The 16651-nt window shown below is 49.5% G+C and overlaps 1 protein-coding gene across 2 annotated transcripts; it reads left to right on the top strand.

The window, feature by feature from the left end:
• The first annotated feature begins 1360 nt into the window (after positions 1-1360).
• On the top strand, positions 1361-12591 carry C1R (complement C1r). Of its 2 annotated transcripts, none has more exon segments than NM_001034120.1 (11): positions 1361-1419; positions 2126-2354; positions 3558-3750; positions 4071-4217; positions 4316-4512; positions 4820-4967; positions 5075-5196; positions 7332-7410; positions 7773-7928; positions 10903-10977; positions 11707-12587. In NM_001034120.1, coding segments are annotated over 11 exon segments (2118 nt in total). In that variant the 5' UTR covers positions 1361-1417; the 3' UTR covers positions 12477-12587.
• The last annotated feature ends 4060 nt before the right edge of the window (positions 12592-16651 follow it).

The following is a 16651-nucleotide window of genomic DNA, read 5'->3' as shown; positions in this document are numbered from 1 at the left end:
CACACAGGCCTGCTGGAGAAACCCTCCACGCGTTGGTGGATCTTGCACCTTCTGTGTGCCTGCTGTCTAACTACTGATGACGTGGTCACTGCCTGATGGGGAACTGCATCAGCTCTGTGAATTCTTGCAATCTATTGCCTGGGAAAGTGTCTTGCACATTAAACAGGTAGCCCATAAATGGATGAACGGGGGTGGGGGCAGAAGGGTGGAGGTTGGAGGGATTCATCTAATAAGGGAAACAAGTAGAACAGCCTACAAAGGCTTAAGAACGCAGAGGCCTGCTCTGCAGCCCAAGCCCCTCCGTGGGATGAAGTGCCATCAGATATTTGGTGCCATGGAGAGTTGATGAAGAAAGCCTTCCAAAAACAATGAAATTGTTTTTTAATTTATTTTAACTTTTAGAGACGAGATCTCACTATGTTGCCCAGGCTGGTTTCGAACTCCTGGGCTCAAGAGATCTTCCCACCCTGGCCTCGAAAAGTGCTGGCATCACAGGCATGAGCCACCACACGTGGCCAAGAGCAAAATTTTTAAAGCAGGACACTATGGCCTGATGGACAGGAGAGACTAGGGTCCCTCATCCCTCCCAGGGGCCTGGCTTCATCTCAGAAAAACCGAGTCCCTCTTGCTCCACACCCGCATCCTTAGCTTCAGCCCTGGCAGTTGTGTTGAGCAGATGCTAAGGAGATGGGGACATTTTACCCCCTCCGCAGCTGCCCCAGAGGGTCTCAAACCCAGGGCTGATTTAGGGTTGCCCTGACATGGCCAACCCTATTCTATGTCCAAGTGTCATTCATGGCTAAAGCAGGCCAGGGCCCCAAGGCAACCAAGCTCCTCTCTCCTCTGCCCGCTCCCACACACCCTCCTCTGCCCCAGTGTTCCTATCATTACGTCCTGGGCATTGAAACCCGGGCCATTCTTGGACCAGGGCTGTGGGCTGAATGAGGGCAGGAAGAACAGGGTCAATGGGAAAGGACAGCCCAGAAAAGAGAATTCACCACAACCTGTGGTCTCCCACTGCTTTGGTAGGAACCTTGTAAACACAGCAGCAGCCCCCAGGAAAGTCTTGGAAGAAGGGAGAAGCTGATCAGATTTAGAGCCTGAGACATCTGGGCCTCCAACCCAAGGCTCCCCGGGCCCTAACAAGCCCGACTCCCGTCTCCTTAGCCCTTTCCCTCACCGACCAGCAGGTGGCACCACAAACAGGGATTTCAAAACCAAAACTAAATTAAAGTGGAAACTCAGATCTTTTGTTTATGCAAATAGTTCATTCCCTCCAACATTCCTCCGGGAATGGTCCCCCCTCCACTCCACAGAAAACCCTCCCCTCCCTGCTGTGCATGACGCGGGCTCCCTCTGCACACAGTGCACGAAGACGCTGTCGGGAGAGCCCAGGATTCAACACGGGCCTTGAGAAATGTGAGTAAGGGTGATGGGCACCCAGGTGGGAGGGAGAAGCCAGGGGAGAAGCCAGGGCATGGGAGGCAATTCAGGGAGACAGGAACACCCTTCTCTCTTCACACACCTCATCAGTTCCACTGTGCACACGCGTGGACACACACAACACACGCCCCATCCCTCCTCCTAGGGATCAGAGGAGACTTCATACATAGATGCTCATGCCATGGTCCTTTCTTCCCTCTGGGCTCTTGGCAGGGAGCAGCGAGAGGAGGGGACCCCTTGCCCAGGACGGGACACTCTGTGCCTGTGTCCCCCACTCCACAGATGGTTTCTCCCAGACGCTCTTGCTGAACCTGTGGGAGCCCTTTCAGAGACCCACGGGTGGAAACCCTCACCCTCCATTAACTGGTCCCAAGCCAGTCCTATTCCTGGAAGGGGAGGGGAGGGATGCGTCCGGGCAGGGGAGGAGGCTGGAAAGGGAGTGTGAGGGGAGTGTGGTGGCCTCTGGACTGGACACTGCCCTGGAGAGTGACCCGATGCAGCAGCTGCACAGGCCATCCTCCCCACCCACGCACCCCTGCTGAGAACATGTCTGTGAGGTTCAGGGTGGGCAGAGAGGAGAATGCCCAGTGGTATGGCCGTCTCATCCCCTGCCACAGCCACTGCCCACATGGCAAGAGTGCTGAACCCCTCCAGCTCCAGATACTCTCTTTTGTTTTGGCAGGTGGCTCTTGTACCTCCTGGTGCCGGCCCTGTTCTGCAGGGCAGGAGGCTCCATTCCCATCCCTCAGAAGTTATTTGGGGAGGTGACTTCCCCTCTGTTCCCCAAGCCTTACCCCAACAACTTTGAAACCACCACTGTGATCACAGTCCCCACGGGATACAGGGTGAAGCTCGTCTTCCAGCAGTTTGACCTGGAGCCTTCTGAAGGCTGCTTCTATGATTATGTCAAGGTAGGGGCAGGATGGGCGGGCAGAGGGGAGACAAAACTGGGCCCTCTGGGATCTGGGATCTGTATGGCATGCACACCCCCAGACACAGCCCAGCCCCACAAGAGCTGATGGCCAACGGCCTCTCTGAGAGCCCGGGGATGCCCTGGATGGGCGCTCACTGGTGCAGAGGCCCTCGGTGAGCACTGAGGGGAGAAGCACAGAGAAGGAAGGGGACAGGACCCACTCAGGAAATTCAAAATCCACTGAGTCAGGAAAACCTTCCCCATCTGCTGTCTAGCTGAGAGTCTTTGGGAAACCACTGTGCCTCAGCTTCCCTGTCTCCAAGGAAATGATTGACATGGCTGCCTGCTTCAACAGGAACACAGGGACATGAGGAGGAGAAATGTGGGCTCTGGCAGCACAGGAATAGCCTTCAGCAAGGACAGTGTGCTCAGAACCCTCACCTCTGTGGCAACCAAGGGTACCTTCCCAGGCCTGTCTTTCTCTATCCAGTAAAAATGAGATTCAGGGCTCAAGCAGAGCCTGCGAAGGTCCAACAACTACCATTCCCAGGAGACCCCTGGAGATTATGCGTGAATTACATGACAATGGCACGTCTCACCTGCTCAGAAGACTTGGCGAGTGTGCAGTGTTGCGGGAGGGCGTTTGCTGGCAGAGTCAAGGAGAGGTTGAGGAGGCTGTGAGGAGGAAGGAAGAGGGACGAGGCAATGCCTGCTGACGCTGAGATGGGTGGGCTTCAGGGCTCATGTTCCGCCGAGGGCATCAGGAGGCACTCGAGGTGTGAATGGTTTGATTAGGCTGAGGTGGAATCTGAAGACAGAAAATAAAGCGGAGCTGTCTGAGCTCTGGGAATGAGGGGCAGGTAAAGGCTGGGCACAGACAACCAGGACCCCAGGGGAACAGGCCATAGGAGGTGGTGGGGATGGAGAAGGACCTGAAACCTGGCAGAGGAGCAGAAAACAGGGAAGGGGTGAGGTACCCAGTCCAGGACAACACGCAAAGAGTGAGTCAGTGGGAGACTCAGGGAACAGCTGAAAGTCACATGGGGAAGTTTGCAGCAGCTGAGCCCAGCAGGTAGTGACCAGCCAGAGCCATTGTGGTGCATGATTCACTCTGGGCGAGACAAGGAGGACCATCACTGAGCCACCACGTGCGCCACTCCGCAACAGATCTTCTTCCTACCCCCTGTCCTTCTTCCACCAGATCTCTGCTGATAAGAAAAGCCTGGGGAGGTTCTGTGGGCAACTGGGTTCTCCACTGGGCAACCCCCCGGGAAAGAAGGAATTTATGTCCCAAGGGAACAAGATGCTGCTGACCTTCCACACAGACTTCTCCAACGAGGAGAATGGGACCATCATGTTCTACAAGGGCTTCCTGGCCTACTACCAAGCTGTGGGTGAGTAGCCCCCCAGGGATCCCTTTTCTCTGACCTCAGCCATATTGAATGGGGGCCAAGAAAGAGAATCTTGAATGCAAAGAAGCCGAAAGCTGGCTTTCCTTGTTCCTCCCCTCGAGAGAGCTTTTCCTAACGAGGCCTGTCAACCTGGGCTCTGTCCCCATGGAGCAGTCCCCAGAGAGCACTGGAGAGGCCTGGAGGTCCCGGTGGCCTAAAGATGCCTTTGTCTTTAGGCCTCTGGTGAGTGACCTCCCTAAGATCAGAGCCACTACTCAGGTCTCCCAGCAGAAGCTTAACCCTCCTTCCCGAATGCCTTCCAGACCTTGATGAATGTGCTTCCCGGAGCAAATCAGGGGAGGAGGATCCCCAGCCCCAGTGCCAGCACCTGTGTCACAACTACGTTGGAGGCTACTTCTGTTCCTGCCGTCCAGGCTATGAGCTTCAGAAAGACAGGCATTCCTGCCAGGGTGAGCCAGAGTGGTGTAGCAGAGGGGAAGGGGTTGAGCCAGGGCTTGCTGGGCCAGCTGGAGTGCCCCCGTGATGCCCTGTGGCTCTGCTCTCACAGCTGAGTGCAGCAGCGAGCTGTACACGGAGGCATCAGGCTACATCTCCAGCCTGGAGTACCCTCGGTCCTACCCCCCTGACCTGCGCTGCAACTACAGCATCCGGGTGGAGCGGGGCCTCACCCTGCATCTCAAGTTCCTGGAGCCTTTTGATATTGATGACCACCAGCAAGTACACTGCCCCTATGACCAGCTACAGGTACAGCCGTCCTACCCCTGAAAGACCCCTTCCTCCCCTTCTGTCTGCACTTGGCTCCTCTTGTCCCAACTTCCTCCTGGATCCCCTGGCCAGCTGGGGCAGGAACGGCCAACATCACCCATGGGCTGGGTAAGTTCCCACACAACTAGAATTGGGTCATGGGGATCCCTTTTCACCTTCCCCTGAAAACACACATAAGGCAGGATTTCATCACCACCACCACCACCCTGGCCACCAGGCTCCTACCCAGTTGGCCCTGTGTAAAAACATCCAAGCTGAAAAAAAAAAAACCCTCCTCCCCTACTAGATCTATGCCAACGGGAAGAACATTGGCGAGTTCTGTGGGAAGCAAAGGCCCCCCGACCTTGACACCAGCAGCAATGCTGTGGATCTGCTGTTCTTCACAGATGAGTCGGGGGACAGCCGGGGCTGGAAGCTGCGCTACACCACCGAGAGTAAGGCTCCCTGCAGGCCTCCCTCGATGGCCAGCAATGGGGAAAGGGGGGGAAGAAGGAAGGACAAGTGGCTCTGAAATAAATATGCCCCCTGGTCTCCCCAATAGTCATCAAGTGCCCCCAGCCCAAGACCCTAGACGAGTTCACCATCATCCAGAACCTGCAGCCTCAGTACCAGTTCCGTGACTACTTCATTGCTACCTGCAAGCAAGGCTACCAGCTCATAGAGGTAAGAGCCCAGGGCTGAGGGGAGAGAGCCGGCCCAGTACCCCAGGAGGAATTCAGGTGGTGGGTTCACAGAGGATTTAGTCTCACCCCAGCTGGAGTCATAGACGTTTCAGCTGGAAGAGTCTCCCGGTCCACCAGCTCTCAAACTTGCTGCACACTTAAAACAGAGAGTTTAAAATCCTGGAAGATTGCTTGAGCCCATTCATTCAAGGCCCCTGTGAATAGCCACTGCACTCCAGCCTGAGCAATATAGCAAGACTCTGTCTCTGAAAAATAAAAATAAGCAAATAAATACTGAAGATGAGGGCCCCCAACAGAGACTCTGATTCCATTGATCTAGAGTAGAGCCTGAGCATCAAGACTATTTAAAGCTACCCAGGTGATTCTAACGCACAGCCTAGTTTAAGAACTATTGCCCTAGTCCAATAACTCAGGAGAGCTGAAGGAACTGAAAAGGCAGGGTGGAGATGTAGTGACTCGTCAACATCACGTAGCGGTTGTGTACGGCAGGGACTAGGACCCCAATCTCCTGCCTCCTGCTCCGGGGCTCTTTTACACATGTTGGTGGTCTCCCCCTGCGCCCACCGTCCTGTCCTCGGCTCTGCAGATTCAGGAGGGAATATGGTTTTATCCATTGATCAATCTCACAAAAGCTGGTAAACTAAAAATCTCTGTCTCTGGACAGAGACCCAAGACTGGACATCCCATCGTTGTTCAACAGGTCCACACGGAACACTTAATCAGAATCAAAGAAGAGACCTAGGATATGTCCTTAAGTCACAGTTAATTCATTTAATGCACACTTTAAGTGTCTACTGTCAGGCACTGTCCTAGATGTGGGAGGTTCAGTAAAAAGAAACCCACATAGTCACACAGCCTTTGTGGAGCTCACATTTGAATGTTGCATCAAGTCGGGTTCACCTGATGCATTGTTCTTTACTTCAAGGTGCTTCCAGCTCCATCAGGAGGATTGGGTGGGTGTCCTGGGTCCAGAAGAATGGAGACTACCAACCTCTTTGCTCCTATTACAACCCTCCCTTGCCTGCACCACCCACTGCCCTTACTTTTGCATTTGTTATTCACATCATAGAATTTAAAGCAAGTCACACCGTTTCTCACATTACCTACATTTTACTCAGACGTTCTAGTTCTCATACACATTCTCTTACAACCTTTTCCAGGGCTAACTCTATGGAATGATTTTTGGTCTTTTTGTTTTGTCTTGTTTTGTTTTTGAGAGAGAGTCTTGCTCTGTCACCCAGGCAGTGGCATGGTCTCAGCTCACTGTAAACTCCGCCTCCCAAGTTCAAGTGTTTCTCCTGGATTCAAGCTATTCAAGTGCCTCAGCCACCCGAGTTGCTGGAATTACAGGCGTGCGCCACCATGCCCAGCTAATTTTTGTATTTTTAGTAGAGACAGGGTTTCTCCATGTTGCCCAGGCTGGTCTCGAACTCCTGGCCTCAAGTGATCCGCCCACCTCAGCCCCCCAAAGTGCTGGGGTTACCGGCGTGAGCCACTGCACCTGGCCAAATTTTGGTCTTAGTAAAACTTATTCATTTGTCCAGTAACTTTTCATTTCAAAGACTGCCATTTCCTAGTCTTGTCCCTGCTCAACAGCAACAGCACTTCACATACATCAACGTCTCCAGCACCTTTCAAAGCTGCGAGGTGGCTCTAGTATTTTAGGGAAGGCCTCTGTCCTTAGGAAAACTGCAACCCAGGAGAGATAAAGTGATGCAGGCCTGGAGGCAGGGGACACCAGCAAGAGAAACACGGTTCTGCCCTGGAGCACAGGCTTTTGTTTTGATACAGAAAACACTCAAACGTGGCTTGTGATTTTTTCAAATTACAAATTGTGGGATTCAATTGGACCTCAGTGGGAACAGGCCACAGTCTAGAGAGAGGATGATCAGGTCTATCAGTTAGCTCTGCTCTGACTTGCTGTGGTGTGGCTCAATGCTCCTGTCTGTAATGGGCTGGGGAGAAGGAATAAGGAGCCACATCCATGGGGGAGCCGCATCCATGGGGGAGCCAAGAGATGTCTTGGTATTGCCTCCCACTCCTGTGTGGAAAGGGCAGGAAGGGGACCTCCATTGCCTCTTGGCACTGATGGCACCTCTATCCTCTGCTCAACAGGGGAAACAGGTGCTGCATTCCTTCACAGCTGTCTGCCAGGATGATGGCACGTGGCATCGTGCCATGCCCAGATGCAAGAGTAAGTCACAATTCAGGGATATGACCCTGGGGACCTCCCACCTCCTGCCTTGAGGACCTGGGCCAAGAAAGAAAGAGGGGTCCAGACTAAGCCTCTTTCCAAGAGACCCTCACCCTGACTTGTCCTTTGATGCCTATGGGCCATCTCAGGAATCAGTGAGCCCTCATCTCAGTGGGATGGATGGGCTCTACCCAGAATTGAATTTCATACCACCCAACTCCTGTCCATTGCAAGGGCCCTCCCCACTGACTATCTTTTCTAAGCTTCTGAGCCTGCTCTGCAGGTAGACAACTCACACTCCCCTCACTGAAGTTCCAGCACAGTCATTCTCAGCTCTCACCCTGCCCTGTGTTCTCTCCAAGTCAAGGACTGTGGGCAGCCCCGAAACCTGCCTAATGGTGACTTCCGTTATACCACCACAATGGGAGTGAACACCTACAAGGCCCGTATCCAGTACTACTGCCATGAGCCATATTACAAGATGCAGACCAGAGCTGGCAGCAGGGAGTCTGAGCAAGGTAGGGACCAATGCAAATGGAAATTTCCTCCCTTCCATCCCCTTGGGGTATCCTCTGAGATTTCTCCCAGTAGAATCCCTAGGGAATGCATATTAAGGTATCTGCCAGGGCACTGGCTTCAGGGGCCTAAATTATAGTGCTAACAGGAACCTAGTAGGTTTGAAGAAGGAGGCATCTGAGCTGATGCAAAGAAAAGATTCAAATCGCATAAACAGCTCACTGTCACCACATCATCCCCACTACCACCATTGCCTCCACCACACCCCCACTGCTACCATCACTGCCATCACCACCACTACCAGTAACAACACCAGCAACACTACCAATAGCATCAGTGCCAGCACAATCACCACCATCACCGCCATCACCACAGTCAACACTGTTACCATTACCAACACCACCATCACCACTACCATTATCACCACCATTACCAACACCACTGTCACCACCACCATTACTAACACCAATGCCACCATCACCACCACCAACACCATCATCACCACCATCACCATTACCAACATCATCATCACCACCAACACTAACACCACCATCACCACCATCACCACTATCATTGCCAACACCACTGTCAACACTACCATGATCACCACCACCATTACCAACACCACCATCACCACTACCATTATCACCACCAGCATTACCAACACCACTATCACCACCATTACTGACACCAACACCACCATCACCACCAACACCATCATCACCACCATCACCATTACTAACATCATCATCACCACCACACTAACACCACCATCACCACCATCACCACTATCATTACCAACACCACTGTCAACAATACCATGATCACCACCACCATTACTAACACCACCATCACCACCAACACCATCATCAGCACCATCACCATTACCAACATCATCATCACCACCACACTAACACCACTTCCATCATCACTATACCGTTACCAACACCACTGTCACCACTACCATGATCACTACCACCATTACCAACACCATCACCACCACTATTACCAACACCACTATCACCACTCTCATTATCACCATCATGATTACCAACACCAACACTACCATCACCACCATCACCATTACCAACACCATCACCACCACCAACACCATCGTCACCACCACACTAAAACCTCCATCACCACCATCACCACTATCACCATTACCAACACCATCACCACTACCATTATCATCACCACCATTACTAACACCATTAACAACACCACTGTCACCACCACCATTACCAACACCAACACCACCATCACCACCATCACCATTACCAACACCATCATCATTACCACCATTACCAAGACCATCATCACCACTACAATTATCACCGCCACCATTACTAACACCATTACCAACACCACTGTCACCACCACCACCATTACCAACACCAACACCACCATCACCACCACCAACACCATCATCCCCACCATGACCACTATCATCGTCATCATCACCACCAACAGTAACACCATCACCACTATCACCATTACTAACACCACTGTCGCCACTACCATGATCACCACCACCATTACCAACACCAATATCACCACCACCACCACCATTGCCAACACCAACACCACCATCACCTCCATCACCATTACCAACACCATTATCACCACCACCATCATCACTATCACCATTACAAACACCACCATCATCACTACCATTATCACCACCACTATTGCTAACACCATTACCAACACCACTGTCACCACCATCATTACCAACACCAACACCACCATCACCACCAACACCATTACCACCATCACCATTACCAACACTATCATCACTACCAACACCATCACAGCAAATACTACCATCACCACTACCACCATTAACAACACCATCACCACCAACACCAACACCACAGTCTTCACCACCATCATGACCACTACAGCTAACTCAGTGAAACTCCCCTCTCCATTCTCCCCCTCAATCTAGTTGTGATTTTTGCACTTAGTTTTACTAAACGACTCTCACTCATTAGTGGGTATTTTTCTAACTTTTTTTAAATATTAGAAATCACATGCATTATAGGTTTGAAACACAGAAAAAAGGAAAAAAATCTGGATTATAAATGGTATTCATTAAGAGCTGGGCTTTGGAGTCAGAAAACCTCTTGCACCTTGGTTCTGGCACTTAGAAGTTATGTGACCCTGTGCAAATTATTTAAACTCAGTTTCCTCATCCACAAAATGAGGATAATAACACACACCTGCAAGTGTCACTATAGTGTTTAAATGAGATCGTGCAGATAAAGTGCTTAGCAACAAGCATGGCACATTTTCAGCAATCAGAAGACGTAGTAGCTACAATTATCGTCTATGATTCCACGACCAAGATGCAATCACTGATAAGATTTTGATATATTCCTTCTGGTTTTTATGTCTACTTTCACAAGCAGGGATCACAGCAAACATATATTAGTAGTTAAGCATTCTGGCTGGGCGTGGTGGCTCACACCTGTAATCCCAGCACTTTGGGAGACCGAGGCAGGTGGATCACGAGGTCAGGAGATCGAGACCATCCTGGCTAACACGGTGAAACCCCGTCTCTACTAAAAATACAAAAAATTAGCCAGGCATGGTGGCGGGCACCTGTAGTCCCAGCTACTTGGGAGGCTGAGGCAGGAGAATGGCATGAACCTGGGAGACGGAGCTTGCAGTAAGCCGAGATCGTGCCACTGCACTCCAGCCTGGGCAACAGAGTGAGACTCCATCCCAAAAAAAAAAAATAGTTAAGCATTCTGATTTTTTTACTTGGCATTAAAACAAAATATAGGTCTAGAGCCTCTGAACACTTGACATTCTTTCCTTCTAGAGTTGAGCCTTTGACCTTTGGCCCTTGCCATGTTGGCTCCTCCCTGCCCCTCTCCCCATCAAGCACACTCAGTACTTGCTGACCTCTGCAACCTAGTTTTCTTACCCATCACCCCCCAACTTGATTCTTGCCTCCTCTGCCCTCAGGGGTGTACACCTGCACAGCACAGGGCATTTGGAAGAATGAACAGAAGGGAGAGAAGATTCCTCGGTGCTTGCCAGGTGAGTGGAAACCCTCTGGGGCCATCATCAGGGTCTTTAGCAGCCTGCAGGGCCTCAAAAGCAGTGTGGCCCAGAAAAAGGAGAGAGAGGAGAGAAGAGGGGAACATCCCAGGAGAAAGGGAGAGAGGGACAGAGTGCTGAATTCAGTCCCGAAATGCTGCCATTTTCACTAAGCAGATGGGAAATCAGGGAATAAAAACAATGGGAGACCCCCTAGGAAGAAATAAACAAGAACAAGGGGCAAGACGTGGTGGCTCACACCTGTAATCCCAGCACTTTGGGAGGTCAAGGCAAGCGGATCACCTGAGGTCAGGAGTTCGAGACCAGCCTGGCCAACATGGCGAAACCCAGCCTCTGCTAAAAAGAGAAAAATTAGCCAAGCATGGTGGCACATGCCTGTAGTCCCAGCTACTTGAGTGGCTGAGGCACAAGAATTGCTTGAACCCAGGAGGCGGAGGTTGCAGTGAGCTGAAATCGCGCCACTGCATGCCAGCCTAGGCAACAGAGCAAGGAGTCTCAAAAAATAAAAATAGTAATTAAAAAAAAAAAAAAAACAAGAACAAGAAGAGCCTGTCAATAGGCCAATGACGGAGGTGTGGGGATGGGAGGAGAAAGAGAAAAGAGACAGAAGCCAAAAAGAGAGGGCAAACAGGGAGCTGGCTGGCTGCAGAAGGAAGAGATGTGGGACCTGGAACTGACTTGCCCTTGTCTTCCCTGTCTCTCCCTCAGTGTGTGGGAAGCCCGTGAACCCCGTGGAACAGAGGCAGCGCATCATCGGAGGGCAAAAAGCCAAGATGGGCAACTTCCCCTGGCAGGTGTTCACCAACATCCACGGGCGCGGGGGCGGGGCCCTGCTGGGCGACCGCTGGATCCTCACAGCTGCCCACACCCTGTATCCCAAGGAACACGAAGCGCAAAGCAACGCCTCTTTGGATGTGTTCCTGGGCCACACAAATGTGGAAGAGCTCATGAAGCTAGGAAATCACCCCATCCGCAGGGTCAGCGTCCACCCGGACTACCGTCAGGATGAGTCCTACAATTTTGAGGGGGACATCGCCCTGCTGGAGCTGGAAAATAGTGTCACCCTGGGTCCCAACCTCCTCCCCATCTGCCTCCCTGACAACGAGACCTTCTACGACCTGGGCTTGATGGGCTATGTCAGTGGCTTCGGGGTCATGGAGGAGAAGATTGCTCATGACCTCAGGTTTGTCCGTCTGCCCGTAGCTAATCCACAGGCCTGTGAGAACTGGCTCCGGGGAAAGAATAGGATGGATGTGTTCTCTCAAAACATGTTCTGTGCTGGACACCCATCTCTAAAGCAGGACGCCTGCCAGGGGGATAGTGGGGGCGTTTTTGCAGTAAGGGACCCGAACACTGATCGCTGGGTGGCCACGGGCATCGTGTCCTGGGGCATCGGGTGCAGCAGGGGCTATGGCTTCTACACCAAAGTGCTCAACTACGTGGACTGGATCAAGAAAGAGATGGAGGAGGAGGACTGAGCCCAGAATTCACTAGGTTCGAATCCAGAGAGCGGTGTGGAAAAAAAAAACAAAAAACAACTGACCAGTTGTTGATAACCACTAAGAGTCTCTATTAAAATTACTGATGCAGAAAGACCGTGTGTGAAATTCTCTTTCCTGTAGTCCCATTGATGTACTTTACCTGAAACAACCCAAAGGGCCCCTTTCTTTCTTCTGAGGATTGCAGAGGATATAGTTATCAATCTCTAGTTGTCACTTTCCTCTTCCACTTTGATACCATTGGGTCATTGAATATAACTTTTTCCAAATAAAGTTTTATGAGAAATGCCAGTGTGCAAAATGAGTCAAAAGTTGTATTTAATTTATATAAAAATATTTTGTAAGGAAGGTCATATTTAAAATATTTACTCAGGAAGGCAACGAGAACAGTTAAGTTTATGCACACATTTACAATTAGGGTTATGGATAACAATAAATATCTGTTTTGTTTTGATTGTACAATATAAACAAAATGCTGATTTTCCCACATGCATAGTTGTAAATATAACAGCTTTTTTTTTTTTTTTTTTTCAAGACAGACTCTCACTCTGTGACTCACACTGGAGTGTAGTAGTGCAGTCTTGGCTATCTGCAACCTCTGCCTCAGGGTTCAAGTGATTCTTGTGCCTCAGCCACCTGAGTAGCTGGAATTACAGGCATCTGTCACCACTGCCCAGCTAAATTTTTTGTATTTTCAGTAAAGACGGAGTTTTGCCATGTTGGCCAGGCTAGTCTCGAACTCCTGACCTCAAGTGATCCGCCTGCCTCGGCCTCCAAAGTGCTGGGATTACCGGCAAGAGCCACCGCGCCCAGCCTATAACAGCTTTTTTTAACAGCTCATCTTCCAATCTCTAAATATTCCTTAGGAGAGGAGTGCTATGAAATTTTTGTTTCCAAGTTGAATCACTAACAATATTGTTAAATCACTCGTATTCTTTAAGATCTCTAAAAATCAGAAAAGGACACAGAACTTGGATTAAGCATTATAAGTATTTGTAATAGAACAGTATCATGGTGTTATTGCACAATTGACTGTTCCAGACTTGTTTAAACAACTTTACATGACCCAGCACACACAGGCCTGAACTTCAGAAGACCAGCAGAGTTAAAACATTCCCGAGTGATGAGTTGGTTTTTTTTAACTTTTTTTAAACTTTTTTTTTTTTTTTTTGAGACAGAGTCTCATTCTATCACCCAGGCTGGATGCAGTGGCACAATCTCAGCTTACTGCAGCCTCCACCTCCCAGGTTCAAGAGATTCTCCTGCCTCAGCCTCCCGAGTAGCTGGGATTACAGGCGCCTGCCAGTATGCCCAGCTAATTTTTGTACCTTTGGTAGAGATGGCATTTCACCATGTTGGCAAGGCTGGTCTCGAACTCCTGACTTCAAGTGATCCGCCCACCTCGGTCTCCCAAAGTGCTGGGATTACAGGCATGAGCCACCGTGCCCAGCCCTCTTCTTATTTTAATAATCGGAGGAGTTCCCAGGAAACTCAGATGACTCCTCTGACCTTCTAATTCCCACTCCCCCACCCCAAACTCATATGTGTCTTATTCTCAAAGTGCACTGGAATAGGAAAGTACAGGCAAAACCAATGATCTGTGAATAGATGGTTCACAGAAAAGAAAATATAAATTGCTTTGAGGCTTTGGGGCTTAATTTCACTCATAATAAGGAAAATATTTAAATAAAATGCCATCTTTTTACCTGTAAGATTGGCGAAAATAATATACCATGTTGTTGAAAATGTAAAGAAAAAGTCACTCTCACACATTGCTTTTTGGAATGTATCCCTACAGAGAGCAATTTGGTAACAGGTAACCAAAATTACAAATACATATGCCTTTTCACTCACCAATTCAACTTCTAGGAATTCAGCCCACATTTTCTCACATATGAACTAAACGGCACATGTAGGTTAGTCATTGCAGCATTGTTTATAATAACAAAATATTGGAATCCTGCATTCTGAAAGGTATCTGGTACCAAAGTTTCAGGTAAATTATGGAATATCCAAATGATGAAATGCAATGTAACCATTCAATCCTTACTACAGACAGCATGGTAAGTGAAAACAAGTAAAATGCAGAATGTATAAAATATTATGTATAAAACGCTACCGTTTCCATTTGTAGCCGGGTGTGGTGGCACATGCCTGTAGTACCAGCTACTTGGGAGACTGAGGTGGGAGGATGGCTTGAGCCTGGGAGGTTGAAGCTGCAATGAACTATGATCACACCACTGCGCTCCAGCCTGAGCGACACAGCAAGGCTCTGTCTCCAAAATAAATGAAATAAAATAATAAAATGCTACTATTTGTATACATAACAGGAGTAGGCATATATCACTTACATGTGTATAAAAGATCACTAGAAAGATATACAAGAAATATTGGTGGTCTCTGGGGGGACATAGGAGTGGAAGGAAAAGTTATCACTGTATGCTGTTTTGATCTTTCAAAGTTTTAACCATGTAGGTGTTTTACCTATTCAAAAAATAGATGGTGCTCTTTAAATAAAAAAAAAAAAATTAGGCTGGAAGCAGGGGCTCATGCCTATAATCCTAGCACTTTAGGAGGTCGAGGCTGGAGAATCATCTGAGCCCAGGAGTTCGAGACCAACCTGGTCAGAACCAACTGATGACATCAGATGTTAAAAAAAAAAAAAAAAAAAAAAAGAACCATGAAAGAAGACTAACCCGGGCAACATAGTGAGATTCCATCATTATAAAAAATTAAAAATTAGCTGGACATGATGATGTGTGCCTGTGGTCCCAGCTACTCAGGAGGCTGAAACAGGAGGCACACTTGAGCCCAGGAATTCGAGGCTGTAGTGAGCAATGTTCTCACCACTGCACTCCAGCCTGGGCAACAGAGCAAGACTCTGTATTTAAAAAAATATAGAAAATAAGAATTTAAAAATTGTAAAGGAGTAGCCTCATTGAAAAAGTTGACACGTATCAAAGAGTGGAGGAAGTTAGACATTCAGAGACCTAGGGAAAGAATATTCCAGGAAGAAGCCAAGGGCCCTGAAGTGAGCAGCTGCCTGATCCATCAGAGAATGCGCAGGCAGCAACGCCATGCTCTGGGCAGAGTGCTCCGTGTGCACACATTGAAAGGCTCATGCTGGCTGCTGAATTGAAGACGTACTACAGCTGAAAAAGGGCATAAAAAGGACCAATTCGGTGGCAATTACTGTAATGCAGGCAAGAAGTGATGGTAGCTCAGAGCAGGGGTGCAGTGGAAGTGGTGAGAAGTGGTCAGATTATGGATAAAACTTAAAGAAGAACCAAAGGGTTTCCTGACGGAGTAGACACTGGAAGGGGAGGGGTGAGAAAATGGTGTCAGCTTGATGGGGATGAGTACCAGACGAGCAGGTCTGATAGGTTCTGTCTGGAACATGTTGATTTTCAGATGGCTACTAGTTTAGGGCCAAGAAGAAGGAGATTTACCCACCTCCTGAACCAAACAACAAAAAGAAGACTAAAATACATGAAACAACGGTTTTTGAGACACTGGACATTGGACAAAAAAAGACAACGATGCCTGAGAGACTGGGCCCATTTTACTGCCTTGAGAGAGTTTCCAAGCTGAGTTGCTAGAAGGAGAAATCCAGGTAGGACTCAGTCAGCTCCCTGACTTGAGGAGACACAGGCCCAGATCCAGGAAACCAAGGCCCCTGGAGGTCACAGAACTGAGGATCAGGGAGGAGAAAGGTACACAGAGAGATGGCCAGAAGTCTGCAGAGGATCCCACAAGTATTTAACTGAGTACTGCTCAGCACTCACATGTGAGAAAACTACCTGGGGATGGGGAGAATCCCAATAACATCAGCAGAAGGAACACCACCCAGCAATCACCAGGCCTGGGAACAGTACCTGATGCCACCAGCCAGCCTGGAAACCGTCATGCTCCACAGGGCATTGGGAAGAGAATGCAGGAGGCTCTCGCCTCTGTTGTAGGGCCCAGGCTGACCAGGACCATGACCACCAAGGTAGGAGGAAAACCTGGGGAGTTCAGTGCTCAGAAGCCAAGGAAAGAAAGTGCATCGAGGTGGAGATAAAGACTGAGCATCCATCCTTGGATGGAGCAATGTCAGAGTCATTGGTGACCCAGAAAAGCACAGTATGGTGGAATGACAGGGGGAAAAGCCAGAG

The sequence above is a fragment of the Pan troglodytes genome, chromosome 10 (assembly GCF_028858775.2).
Source record: "Pan troglodytes isolate AG18354 chromosome 10, NHGRI_mPanTro3-v2.0_pri, whole genome shotgun sequence".
NCBI lineage: Eukaryota > Metazoa > Chordata > Mammalia > Primates > Hominidae > Pan > Pan troglodytes.
This window is presented reverse-complemented; position numbering and strand designations above follow the sequence as displayed.

Coding starts and splice junctions, on each gene's coding strand:
- C1R (XM_016922633.3), top strand. CDS start 1,990: ATGTCTGTGAGGTTCAGGGTGGGCAGAGAGGAGAATGCCCAGTG. Junction 3,751..4,070: donor GGCCTACTACCAAGCTGTGG/GTGAGTAGCCCC, acceptor AATGCCTTCCAG/ACCTTGATGAATGTGCTTCC. Junction 7,411..7,772: donor TGCCATGCCCAGATGCAAGA/GTAAGTCACAAT, acceptor GTTCTCTCCAAG/TCAAGGACTGTGGGCAGCCC.